This window comes from Protopterus annectens, chromosome 13.part0, assembly GCF_019279795.1.
Source record: "Protopterus annectens isolate FY-2018-M chromosome 13.part0, PAN1.0, whole genome shotgun sequence".
NCBI classification, from domain to species: Eukaryota; Metazoa; Chordata; order Ceratodontiformes; family Protopteridae; genus Protopterus; species Protopterus annectens.
This window is the reverse complement of record NC_056747.1, coordinates 500,042,569-500,057,329: the sequence shown is the minus strand read 5'-3', so window position 1 is coordinate 500,057,329 and position 14,761 is coordinate 500,042,569. Positions and strand designations below refer to the sequence as shown.

At 34.4% G+C, this 14,761-nt stretch overlaps 1 protein-coding gene across 1 annotated transcript in view; it reads left to right on the top strand.

Moving 5' to 3' along the window:
- LOC122787923 (dynein beta chain, flagellar outer arm-like) overlaps window positions 1-14,761 on the top strand; it is a 5,188,001-nt gene that overhangs the window by 4,198,123 nt on the left and 975,117 nt on the right. Inside the window, exon 83 of the mRNA XM_044054850.1 lies at window positions 403-496. Within this exon, the coding sequence (XP_043910785.1) occupies window positions 403-496 (94 nt within the window). The remainder of the gene's footprint in view (window positions 1-402; window positions 497-14,761) is intronic.

Sequence of the window (14,761 nt, the reverse complement as noted above, 5' to 3'; positions counted from 1 at the left end):
CATTTCCGGCTATTTTAGTAATTATGCTTACTGTACATAGGATCATGGGTCCCTAAATGTCTTAATGTCTCAATTCTGTTTGCAAAATCACAGTTTATATCTTAGGGAATACCTATCATATCAAAAGGAAAATACTGATCTGAGCTTAGAAGACACTTAACATTTTGCTGTCGCTATAGTTTGAGTTACTGATAAAGTACAGAAAATTAAAGTGAAAAAAGTAATCCACTAGAAACTTGTTATAATGTCTAAATATTATACTGTTGCATTGCTGCTGTTATAATAATCAGGTTATAGATATATAGAGAAAGGATGTTAAGCTGCCCCAGTCTCAAGAAACACAAAGTTTTCAGCTTCTTAATTAACTTTTAATTTTTACCTGTTATTATATTTTCTGTGCAGGTTACCTTAAACTCATTGCAATGGGAATCATGGTATAACAGTTACTATCCAGAAGCAGAACATCTGCCTTTCAGCATCATGCAGCAGAAAACGAGTAGGTCAAACTAAAAAAAAAAAAAGTCACTGTACATGTCTGAATATAGCTTAAATGTATTATTCTTCTGGTAAAAGTAAATCATTTAATAGTTGGTACTGGACAAACCAGAACATAAAATACATGTTCTTCTGATGCTGGCATTTTTTTAATATAGAAATATTTTTTTATTTATGGCTGCCTTGTATTGCTTTGTTATATTTCTACTAATAATTCCAAAACTATGCTCCATACAAAGTACTGGAAGATTTCTTCTTAAGGGTTACATAATGGTGAAAACAACTGTAATTATCTGTAAAGCAGCAGTAGTTATTTGGAGCAGTGTTGTGTTATTTTTGTGTTTACAACTGTATTGCTAGGTGACCTATGTCGAATACAGTTCAATAACTACTGGATATTATTTGTATATTATTTATTGGTATTGGAATAATTTCATATTTTTCTGAATATCTCAATAGTCAAGTGACACACAGAAGTGGTTAGGCTCATATACAAGCTCACAGATGTATAAATAAAATGTTGCTGTCAGTATCAATGTTTTTTAAACGTCTGATATTGTACAGGATTACAAAATTAACATTGTGGTTTATAAAATCCAGTTTAGGAATTAGAGTGGAACAAATACAACCTATGTTCCGAATAATTTGCCATTTGCACTTATAGTGCTATAAAAGTAAACATTTGTTTGAAATGTGAAGCAATAACTTTATTTTGAAGGGCTTACGTGCACCCATTGGAAGAGTACAAACTCGAAAGCTTTCCATATAGTATAGTCTATAAGTTTCACTATAAAACAAATATATGTAATGTAGGCTTAATTAAAGTGTGCTACCTTTTAGATGGATGCATGTCATGTGTTCTGTCATAACTAAATACTTGAAGTAAAGATTTTTGAATGTTTAACATCACTCTTGCCCAGTGGCGGCTGGTGACTTCAAATCAAGGGGGGGGCTGCAGGAGACAGCTGAATGGGTGGAGTCAATGGGACGGGGTGTGGCCAACTAGAAAGGGGAGGGGCTATGCTCAAAACCACAAAAACTAACTAAATACACTGCCCTGGGTGCCAAACCGTCATTATGAAAGTCCAATCAAGACAAAATGAAGTGTAGAAGAATAAAAATATTTCAATGCATTGGCTGCATGACAGCTTACTTAATATCTAGATGGAAACAAAAAGGTTGTGAGGCATGAAAAAAATAAATGACTTTTTAAATACATTCATGGAATGCCAGTCAAAATCAAGAATAAGAAAAACAAGCAGCACTCAACTCAAACCACTGCAGTTCTAATTATAATTTATATTCAGCTTTATTAAAGTGCCAAGTAACATGCTGAAAGTAGAAATCTTTGATGCCCCAACTTGTAAAAATGTTTCTTATCCAAACAAAGACCTGCTGCCTGACAACTATCTACTTGTTTCATGGGAAAAACATGATCAAAGTAAAAAATGAAAAGCAAACAAGAAATAAGCTCAAGATACATTGCTTAAAAGGATTACTCTACAGGTTATGGACCACACAATTGGCATTCTGTTTAGTTTATGGATAAAGCCTGCAGAGAAGACTGGAAGTCTCCAAGTGTAATGAGCTTCTTAAAATAATGTAATCATGTCCTTTATTACAAATACTGTCATATGCATTTCAATACCCAAGGCTTATACATTATCTAGTTAAGTATTCTCTACATGACAAAAGAAAGGCTTTCAATGTTGGCAATTCTTTAACAGTATGTTTATTAAAGCTTACTTGCATCTTATGATCTCAGCCAAGCTTACCTGATGGTCATTAAAGTATTGCTATCTAAATACAGAGCAACAGGCACTTTGAGTAATAAGCATAAATCAACACTACAAAAAATATGATAGAAACCAGACCATTCTGCAAAAATCAAAGACAGATGAAAAGCCACTCTAGTACTTGTGTCTACCTTGGATCGGGGGGATACTCTGCACATTTACACTGCATAACTACTCCTTGCCTTGCTTCGACACATCCAGAGTCACTACATGTGGGAGTGGGGTGCAAGAAGTATGTCACAATTTGAAATGTCTCTGGCTGACTGCGATGGCCCTGACACATTTGTCATACCTCTCAACCTCAGAGCAAGAAATCTGGACAAAGACATACAAAAAAGTGGGACAAAGGCCCAAAAATAAGGACAATTTTTAAATATTGCTCTTATAAACTTAGAAAGATAATTAAAAATATAATAGAATAGTAGACCTTGCATTAGTATGAATTTTCTGAAGCGTATGAAATCTGAAACTCAAATGTCTGACATTATTTATCATCTAACTTCAGTCTTTAATGATTTGCCACTAATTTACCAGAAAACCACAATTTTATGAAAAACAGACAAAAAATGTGATGCAAAAATATAAAATAGCCACACAATACAGCTGGGAACCTGTCAAAGGGACACTTTATTTTTTAATATTAGTACATGTCCAAGTACTTGCCTTGCTTTTTTTCAGATCCATAAAGCAAGGGGTTGCATTCTATGATTTTACTTCAAACTGCCCATGTTTTTTACCTGATTATAAGCACAAAGCAGTTGTATGTGCTCTGTGTGCATGATGTTTTTGTGGTTCATGTTGATTGTGTCACCTGGTTTGAGTTGGCACACTGTTAACCCAAAAATTTGTAAGCCAGAAAGCCTCATGTCATATAAACCAATATAAACCAATGAAAAAGATGAATTAAGTAAACTGGGCAACTGATTCTAAATTATTGACATAGGAAATACTTTTCATCCTGTTAAAGAATGAGAGGTGTGTGATATGAATTGCCTTTCACTGAGTACTAAACCAAGTACAAGAACATCCCTTTAGTTTCTTGGATCCCAGCACAATGGCACACTCAACCACCATATATTTCAATTTTGTCTAGCTATGGGAGAAAAAAAGCTTCTGCAAAAATCACACCAGCAAATTGGAATGGTCTGCTAACTGAGCTTAGAAGAGAAACAAATTACAATTTCAGGGAAAAAATCTGGAATACCTCAAACAAACTTTGACTCATGGTTTATTAACAAATGGGAAAAGGTTTCACTCCATCCCCTTCACCAAACAAAAACCCAACTATTTCTCATCCTTAACTACCACTAAAATATGCCCATAGTAAATATGTATGTAGTGCACACAATCTTGTAAATATACACTATCCATTATAAATCCTCTATTTGACTATAGTTTCAACTTACTCTGGTATGATAAATATCATTAGATTAGCTAGCACTGGTACTGAATAGGGTTAAAGGGTAGCAAATAATTATTAGCAATGAAATAAACTATGCACTTGAATTACTGTTGGAGAATTGCAGTCACCACTGCTCTCACTAACTATAGTCAAGCACTAACTATAGTCTACAAAATGTTAAGACACATACATTTATGTTGCACTGCCTGTAATACCTGTTTCCTATATGTACCTACTTCTGTGCCAAACCATAGCTAGCTTGAAAGGGTCCTCAGATTAGCCTGTCTACTCAATTAATAAACAAAAGCAAATAAATAAATATTTTACTTTCTCCATTATTCACTAACATTTCTTTGCATACTGTCATTATTCTCGGCAGACTAGCGTATTAGAACAGGGTTGCCAGTTCATTCCTGATAAGAGGTACTTGTTAAGTAGACGAGCATTACTTGTAATGGAACCTAATTAAGTATCTAAGATGGGCTTTAGTTTACTGGTTGCTGTTTGATCCCTGCAGTATTTAAACTAGTCTTCTAATTTCCTTACTTAATATACAAGAATATAGTTAGCAATAGAGTGTTTGTTATTTTCTTGTTAGTCACAAGAGTTATGCATGCTTGAATTCCTTGACTGCTGATTTTAATATGACCCTTTTTTATTTATCCGTACGATATCTAGACCAAGGCAGTGCACTTTACCCATGACAAATTTGTACAGTGACATTATTAATAAAAATGTTACATCTTCCTTTCCTTAAATAATATCATTGCATAATATAGCCACACTTCACAGTGCCTCAGCTTTTAAATCCATAAGGCAAATGCAAACCTCATTCATATATTTAAATTAAATAATTTAATTTATACATACCACCTGTACCAAGAAGAAAACTCTCTGTACTCTTCTCACTCTGCTAAGTTCTAACTTCTTTTCTTTCTTCTTCTCTTCTTTCCTCAGTTCTTCTCTTCTGTTCTTCAGCACAGGCTGCACAGCTGATAAAATATTTAGTCCGCCCAAAAAAAAAAAAATTAAAATCCAATGGCAAATTTAAAATTATTAATAAAATAATCCACAACTGACTACTGTTTGAATTGATTCTCGCTCTTTTCCCAGCACATAAAGCCCGGGAAGAGAGCGACAACCAATCAGCAGCATTTAGCCCAGCAAGCACGTCATGACGTGCCTGCGGACGTCGCAGTCCGAGCCCCTTCCAATTCTATGCGGTTTGGAACCGCATAGACTTCTGGGCATCACAATGATGCCTTCATTGCTCCTCTGGGCTGCAATGAAAACAAACAAAAAAAAAAGCTGTTTAAAACCGCGGTTAAAGTGCGCAATGTGCATGCGCGTACTTCCGAGTCGCGGACTCGTAATTTGATTAAAGTACAAAAAAAGGTATTTTTTTTTTTTTACATTATTTATAAAACATAAACAATTAATACTATTTAGCTGAGGGGGCTGCAGTCTGGCAGTCCGATGCCACGAGACGCCCCTGCTCTTGCCTCCATAACAGAGAATAAGCTATTCATTTGCTGGTGGTTTGTGAAACAACAGAACCAGGCAGTAAATGGGTTATCCATCTGGATGCATACAGCTTCTAATCCTTGTGAAAAGTTTGGTTTGATGATAGTGAATCTTTTCAAAAAGCATAATTTCTTAATCACATATTAGCAAGCAGTCTGTGCTATATTGGTATAGTAGCCAGAATTACACCTACAACAGTGTGTAAATGACATACCACTGTCCTAGAATAATGTTCTCTGCTAATATTACTATGCTTTTTTTCACTGCAGATGCTTATGTAGTATTTTGTATAACCAGAGCCATACTAATGTAGGGACGGAGGGTGTGGTCCACCCTTGGTTCAAACAATAAGGGAGTGCAGCCTCGTGAATTGAATTTTCATTAAAAAAAATCCATGTTTTTGCCATTTAAAAGTTTTTTTGTGTTAAACATGAAAAGCTTAAAGTAAACCAGAGTCAGATCCTTTAAGGGAATTCTTCTTTTAGTGTCTATTCTGCATTTCTGCATTCCTGCTTGCATTGACACACATCCTGCTTAATCCTTTCCTTGTTCCACATGCATAATTTAAATATGAGACTTCTTGCATAGTCTGACCTCTTGCTTGTGGAATTTAAATTTAAATACAAGACATTTTTGCCCATTCCCACTGCAGAAAGATGGGTGGGTGGGTGTGTTTTTCCGTGCATTTTCAAGGAGTTGTGAGCTTCAGTGCATTTTCAAGTAATTGCAAGCTTCAGTATAAGTTTACTTCTGCTTGTAATAAATCAGCTTCCATTGTGCAACTGTTTTGTTTAGCAAACGGTTATAGCACAACAGATAGCATGCTTGCTTTTGATGCAGAATGTTGTGGGTTTTACTTCCACAGCATGTTGATGAATTGTTGAATATGTGTTGTATTTTAAGGGGGAGGGATCTGGGGGTGCTGCAGTACTGAGTATGTCCTCCTGTGGATATGATTGCTAGCAACTATGAACCTAGTGTCAGTTTGCCATCCTTTTCCTATTGCAATATTACTAGCTTAACATTTTTTATTTGTTTTTTTTTTAATGTAACATAGACAATTTATTGTTCAAGGGCAGCAGGCACTGAATTTGTAGATGAAACACTAAAATATAAAGTTGTGCGCTAGCAGCAACCTCTTCAACATGGAATTATTCAGATGGCTTTTACTTCTGCAGAGATTGTACATATTAACTGATATTGGTGAAGTGTAATGACAAAAGTCTGAGAGGCTGTTTATGGTTGAAATGTCCTGAAATGAGCAGTTTTGTCATTATTGATGTGATGATGTGAGGTATTGCCAGCTACACCAAGAGAAGTAGGGCAATGGATGTGTAATGTATGCCAGCATAGCTAGCTGGAGTTTTGTAAAGAATTATATGTCAGTTCTATATCAAACTGATATATATAGATACTTGTGTTGAATTGTAAAGAATTATATGTCATTTCTATATCAAACTGATTTGTATAGTATAGATGCTTGTGTTGAAAATGTATTTGTAAAGGTGTTTATGTTAAAAAATGTACCAACAGTGGGTCCTGCTTGACAGAAAAGAGATACACCTGTATGTCAGATTGTATTGTAACTGTTGAAATGAATATATTGTAATGGTGGATACTGGAAAAAAGAGGTTAATCTCAATCCAGCTAATACTGAAAAATAGTCTGAAATTAAATTACCTGGTTTAGGTTATAAAGATTGTATCCTGCAGTTCTGATTGCAGCCAGAGAAGAAATGTCAGTGAAAACCAGGATTGAGAATCCTTCTGTATTGTCCTTAGGGGTGATCTAATTGCTACACTGGAAAGGTGAACATTTTGAAATGGTTTTATAGCTTCCAGATACTATAACACATCTCTGCAAAACTCTATCTGTGTGTTTAGTATTACATATGTGCTAAATTCTGGTTCAGTTTCTCATAAAAGGGGATAGTGTGCGAACCAGAAGTCAGATGACCAGATGTATGTCATATCATTCTGTAATCCAGCACTGAAATGATGTTTTAATCTAGATGAGACAGAAGTCTCAGGACAGTCTATTTTTGAAACCTGACAAAGAAGAAAGACCACTCACCTACTTCATTTTGCCTTGCTTTAGTAAGTAACCAGGGAATAGTAATTCTTTAGATCAGTCAGGAAAATATAGCGAGGTTAGTTAAGTACTGTTTTTCTTTAGCTGTGTGAATCTCTCTATCAGTGTTAATTTTAGTATTTCCTGTTCTTGAAACTCTGGTGTTTATTGTAAATAGATATTTAGTATATTCATGTTATTTTATTATTTATTATTAAATATATTTTGACTTCATTGTGGCTGGTCTTTTAGAGAATATTTTAACCTTTGAGAGTACTTATATTTGTTTGTTGACACATTGGTCACTCCTGAAAGCCTTGCTGCATTGTTCAAACACTACCATTTGTATTAATATTACTTTTACTCAGTATAATTGGTACCCTTGTAAGAGCCTTAGAGTAGTTGGTTGGTGGCAGTATAACAACCTTATAGTCTGGACAGACGGGCATAGCTGATAAATCTGTGCTAGTCTTTCCCAGGTGTGTGTAAATGTGTGTGTGTGTGTGTGCGTGTGTGTGTGTGTGTGTGTGTGTGTGTGTGTGTGTGTGTGTGTGTGCGCACACGCGCACGTGAAAATCAAATCTCAGAGAGTGTGTGTGTCAGCTACTTAAAGCAGGGCCACAGAGCATTGGTTTCACAGAAAGGGTGGTGGAGGACTTGGCTTGGGACACTTGGCTGAGGACTCAACGCTACAGCTGTGCCAGTGGGGAGTCTTACTGGGGCCTGGATAGAGAGAGGGAAACCCTGCCCCCGGACTGAGTGTGTTACCTGTGTGCTATTAAGGGAAATTGTGCTTGGTGCAGAAATCTGCATCTAAAAATACTGTGTGTATTCATTTTTGTTCCATGTGAAAGTCTCTCTCCAGTGTCAGTTGTGAGGATTAAGGCTCCTTGATTACTGGCCCAGAAGAGGAGCATCATAATTGAGTCATACATTTTGTTTCATTGCTTACTGGAAAATGATCAAACTACAAATTTAAAACACACTCTAACAAGTGGTGCTGTATTATGCAAAGAATATAACCAAAACACAATTATTTGTAGATGATATCCTATTAACTTCAGTTGTTAAGACAATAATTTCTTGGTTAAATGACAACTATAAAGCCAAATGGAAAGATATTCAGGGAGGTATTTGGTGTAAATCCAATAATTTAACAAAATCATATCATGCTAATATAGCTACTAATAAATTTCATTGGTTAGTAAAAGACTATTTTATAGAAAACAAAAATAAACCAGTTAACTCTTATAATAGTAATACAATTATAACCTCCTTTAAAAATTTAATTTTCGGGAACCCTGAATATAAAGCATGGATTTTCCTTGTATTTCCAGGTGCTTATACTCAAAGTAGTATTAATACATTTAATTTAACAACAATGACGACATTTAAAGATAAAAACCTTTTATACTGGTATCAGTTACTAGACAGTGGGAAGTTACAAAATGTTGACCATATCATTAATAAGTCTGAGTTAACCAAATACATGTGGTTAAAAATTCAAAATTAGAAATTCAAATTGTAGACAATTAGTTAAACATAAGATTAATCTAATGCAACCAATAGTTAGAAATTCCTTTCCCATATTCATTCATTTACTCATTATTATAATGCACCAGAATATAATTAGAAAGAGACTTTCTCTGATTAAAACAACTAATACTCCAATATTAAAAACAAACTACTTCATTACTAAGGTGGAGGATATTCTCTTGGAAGTTCTTACATAGAACCTTTATCATAAAACATAAAGTTGAACTGATACATAATAAAGACATAGGATGCTGGAGATGTAAACTAACTGTTAAAGCTGACTGGCAGTGTATGTTTTACTATTGTATGAAACTTAAAACATATTGGAATAATATGAATTCTCTCTTACAGTCTGTTTTTAATGATAAATATATGCCGACTAAATAGGTGCTGTATTCAAGTATGAGATATGTGGCACCTTGCCCTAGCCACACCACACAACTTTTAATTTGAGTTCTTTATAGTGTCTAATTTAATTTAATTTGAGTTCTTTACACTGGCTATTCAGTTTCTTATCTATATCTCTCCACCTCTACAGTGCTCACATCAGTCATCTGACAACATACCTGTCAACTTCCTTGCTCAAGAATTCTGGACTAAGACAAAAATAATGGGGAGGGGGTGCAAAGCCCCAAAAGTTAATGAACAAGTTTTGCATCAGTTTGCAATTTCTGTGTCTGACCTTACTGAATATAAGCCTTGGTGATTTTCCAGAAAAAATATAAGGGACATGGTAGACATATGTGGTAAAAATCAGGGATGCTATCCATAATTCTGGACAACTGAAAAGTATACACGCACACCATTTCAAAAGCTTGCAACTCACATTGTCAGGCATTCTAGTCTGTAGAGGCAGGTTGTGTTTCATTTACATTATCATATGCCAGTCAGCAGGAAGGGCATTTCTTTTCTTGTAGGTGAACTTAACACTTTAAAGCCAAGTTTATAAGAGGCTTGCTCTTGGTAAAAGTGACTTACTCCAGTTTAAGCCTGTTTTATAGATAGGCTTCACACTGGAGTTAGTCACTTATACCAAGAGCAAGTCTTTTGGAATTTGTCCAGTGGATTAACCTATTGTAAAAATAATGCACTGTCTGTTAAAAATGTTTAGGTGAAAACAGAGAATTTTGTTTCATTTGTAAGGCAAACAAAAGCAGAAAGCTGGTCAAATATAGAAAAGTATAATAATGGAACTTTATGCAACTATTTGACAATGATGTCATTACTGAATATATAGTACTGGACTGGTTATTAATATGGCTCTTTCCAGGCTTACCAAATATTACTGAGGGCAGAGTTTCATGGAACCAGTCTACCTTATGCCTATGTTGTATTCTCTTCCCTTTGCCTAGCTACTTATTTTACTGCTTTTTCTGATGCATCTCTATACTTTGGCCATTGCAGTGCATCTTTCCTGTTCTGATTGCATGTTTTGGTTATATCTAAAGTAGCATTATGTTCCAGTTTACACATGGACTGAGTGCATCATTTTGGAGCTACTGCAATATCCTCTGGAAAATTATTGTTTGTGTGTATGTGTGTGTGTGTGTGTGTGTGTGTGTGTGTGTGTGTATGTGCATTGTATGCTTTCACTTTACCTGGCTGCATGTTTACTGCTGTGTCATATCTACTTTTAATATGCTGATATGCTGCCTGCTGCCCTGTATAATACTCATATACCACTGTTTATTTCCTGCTCTATTTAGATACTTTGGTTATGTTTGTATGCAGTGTTGCCTGGAATATATAATGGTCAATGCACACCTGGTGTCTTCTTGTCACTGCTGTACCTGGCTTTGGAAAATCTTATTTACTGATATTGGCTTCTGTTGAGTTGACTTCAATTGCACCTATATGGCACCAATTTCAACATAGTAATGCTGTTAATGGTGGTATGGAACCCACTGTAAGGTATATGGTATCTGTACACTGTAATCACCACTGTTTGAATTCATGTTTTCTGCAGTGCAGGACCTTTTGTTGCTTTGCCAGGTAAACCAATTGTGTTTTTCTGGCATTTTATGCAGAATGCTACACATCAGGGCAATATGGATAACTTTGCTAGAAATGTACTGCAAGATTCTTTATGAAGAGTCCAGGCACAAGAAACATTATGCCAGCTGTTCATTTGCATGTTTCACAATATTTCAGGTCTGAGCATGGTCAGAGTTGTATGCTTTTGCTGTTTATGGATGATTTATGAAGTATCATCAGCCATGGTTGCAAGAAGTGTCCCTCATGTCCAGAAAAATCATAGAATCATATAATTTAGTCAAGCCAAATTTCAATTGTTCATTTTTTTCTAAATGAATTTTCCCCATATAGAACATACAAAATAAGATTACGTTCTTGCAGTATAATGTTTAATTTAGAATCTACTAATAACACTAATTGCTCAGTTTTTGATTGCTTTTATATAGTAGATATTTCCATTTTTGTGGATTTTTAGTATACTAAAGAAAGTTCCAGTTTTCAGTTTATCCAGTAAAATATAGTTATATTGGTTTAAGTAAGTAAGTCCATTATGAAACAGATCTTATGGTTCAGTTTCAACACACTGATAATCATTTGTAAAATATTCAGTACGGTCACTTCCTTGTAAGAATCAATATCTGAGCACATGCTGTTTTGCCTTCTTTGTTACAATGTCATCACTTTTGTAACCTTCCTCAAAGTGGATATTTTGTCACTTTTTTATATATTTTTTAATTTCCCTGACTGCCTGACATTCTGAAGATGAAAGACTATTAAATGTTTTGCTAGTTGGGTATGTCCACACAACTCGTACATCTGTTGTGCAGTGTATAAACATTTTGAAAATCTTTTTATTTTATTATCTTATAGACAAACAATACAAACCACAGAAGAACACTGTACAAACATCAACAAAAACTATATACAACTATACATTGCCCATATCATTCACAATATATACAACAGATAATACATTAAGGAGATATAATACAAAAATGAAAAGTGTTTCAGGTTAAAAGACAATCAAAGAATACATTCCAAAAATTTTCAGAACAGAACTTGTGATTAAAAGTGCAAATAGTTAAATATACCATGATGATACTGAGTTATGCAGTTTAAGCTGCAAATAATTACATATGCAATTCGATGTAATAACCAATCAACTGCACTTCTTTTGAGTAACATTGCTTGCAGAAGTATCAGATTTTATATTTTGGCATATACTCAGATTTAATGTATGTAGTGTACTGAGTGTGCAGTTTACCTTATTACAGAATGACACTATAAGACAACTTTACAGTCCATCTTTGCTCATATTTTATTACATTATTTCAAACATTCACACACATGCACTGGTGTTTGTTAGAAATACCAAAAATGCATTGCATATTAATAAAAGCACAATAGTTTATCATCTCCCCTCATTTGGTGGAAGACTCATTTTATTTAATCAAAGGTCTCATCTTATTATTTTAGTTTTAGTGAGACATAGATTAAATTAGTATTGAATGTGGGATTAATGATTATGCATTAGTTGTCTCAGTATATTATATTTTACTGCTGAATTCAGAGGAGTCTAATGATTGCAAACAGAATAATTTATAAGAAGCGTTATTTCATATGCAAGCTGCTGCCACTGTACCCTTTAAAATTACTTAATGTATCTACTGTTCCATTCATTCATTTAGCCATAAGAGTGTGCCAGTGTATATGTAATTGGAACAAATTAAATTAAGAAGGTAGATGTCATATAGTCATACAGGCACATTTGCTTCTGTCAGAGTAATCAGAGATGCGTTCTTAATGCCATGTATAGAATGCATTTATCTAATATGACTTGTGATATATTTATCATCTTTTGACGTTTGGGACAATTATTTTAGAGGCAGTCTGTAAAGAAAGTCTTTTTTCATGTTCCTACTTTTGTAGTTATTATCTTAAGACTTGAGATTATGATCCTTAAGCATTTGATCCCTCAACTTAAAAAATGGGAACCTGTCAAGCTACTAAAGTAATTATCTCTGAATGGCATTTGGTCATTAGTCTAAAATGTACTTTTGGCAGTCAAGGGGGTTGTAGTTTTCTCCACTGATATGCAACCTTAGGTTTGACAATATAAGTTGGAGGGGGTTAAGAGAGTCTACCCCAAATGCTCCAAATGGTGGATGCAGGGTGCTTGACTCCTACAAAAAAAATCTGATTTTCAAGTGTTTTATTATTTATTTATTTATTTATTTATTTATTTAGTTGTATGTTTGCATTTTTTTCTACCTAATGGCATACAAAATAACTAAATTCAGTAGATTGACATTAATCCTGGTAGAAATCATTTAAGTATATGTTGTCCTTCATTTGCCATTCGTGAGATAAATGTTTTGAAAAGTCTTCTTGGGGTTTCATTGCAGTTATTTGATGTTTATATACCTCTTTTCTCTAAATTACATATGCCTCTTAATTTTTGCATCTGTAAACCAGATTTCCAAACACTGTAAGTTTGGGAGAAAAAAAAAGCTTGTATTTATCTACTAATTACACAACTACTATACTACATTTTGGGATTAGATTAACATTATTTATGGAATGATTGCATAGGTGCTATCTAAAAGACCTTGAAAGGTATTATCTTAAGACATGTAAAACTTGCCAGATGTACACAGAAACTCCTGATATGTACAGCAACAAGAAACAAATTTGTAACAAATGCCAACAACTTGTTAACTGGTATTTTAAAAAGACGGCAGAAATTAATAGCAAATAATGCTATTAGTGTGGATATGGAATTAACCTCCTTTCTGCCTGATGCAAAAACAAAGTCTACAAGCTGTAGTCATTTGAAGTCTTGGATAAACAGCAATCCCCATGAAGAGGGTAATGTAGGAAGTATAGGTAATGAGCAAGACAAAAATGCATTGCCTACTTCCCTATTTCTAAGTCTGTAACAGTTTCTGAAAATGTAGGTACATTCTAACCTATGTCTGATTAGGTCAGAAGGCATAAATAAAATAAATCAAGAGTCTGTGTGTGATGAGGATATAACTGGTAAACACTGTTGCATTAATGCAATGGTAATGCATTTATGGGGGGGGGGCAGTGCATGGAAATAAGAGTAGGGAAGTAAGTAAGGACTAATAAAAAGTCTGTAAAGGACCTATAAGGGAAGAAAAAAGCTACGTGATAACATGATAAGGCACAGTCATTACCAAAAAAAAAAAAACAAAGAAACAAAAAAGAAGCTTTGGTATGACATTTAGAAAAAAGAAATGAGAGCATTTTACAACTTCAGTACATGCTTGCTAATTTCCAGAGGACTAGACAACTACTGAGGTCTATCATTTATCAAAAGAGAAAGAGGAGGAGAGTGCTGAGAGATGACATATTACATCTTGTTCTAGACGTACTATTCATTTCAGATGATAGCACTACTACAACTAATTAAACTGGTATTTGTCAATTTTCATTACAAGATAATCAGTTGTTCATTACATTGTCCATTTTACAAACTGACAGAATGACAAACTGTCTTCCTTATAGAAAATCTAAATGAACAGACCACATTTATTTATTAAATTCTGGTAATACGGATTAAATATTACGGGGATTGGGATGCTAAGAAATGAACATCAGACTGTCAAATGACATTCTCAGAACTTTAAACGTTAAGCTGGTTGAGTACAGATTAGACAAAGAACCAAGGAAGTGTTCAAAAAATGATAAATTTAAGAACAACTTAAAGGGCAGCTCTTTCTAAGTGAAGGTACCTCCCACAGGAGTGAATGGGCAACTGTTGCTTTTATGGCTGTCATTTTTTCCTCCAACAAGGAACGTTTATGTAGCCAATCAATTCTCTGAATCACTAGACTACATAAATCATGGTCTGCTGACATTTCTAGCAGACACCACATGCATAATTAGCATTAACTACTCCTCCAGACAGCCACAATATCATTCATCAAAGTGATAGGTT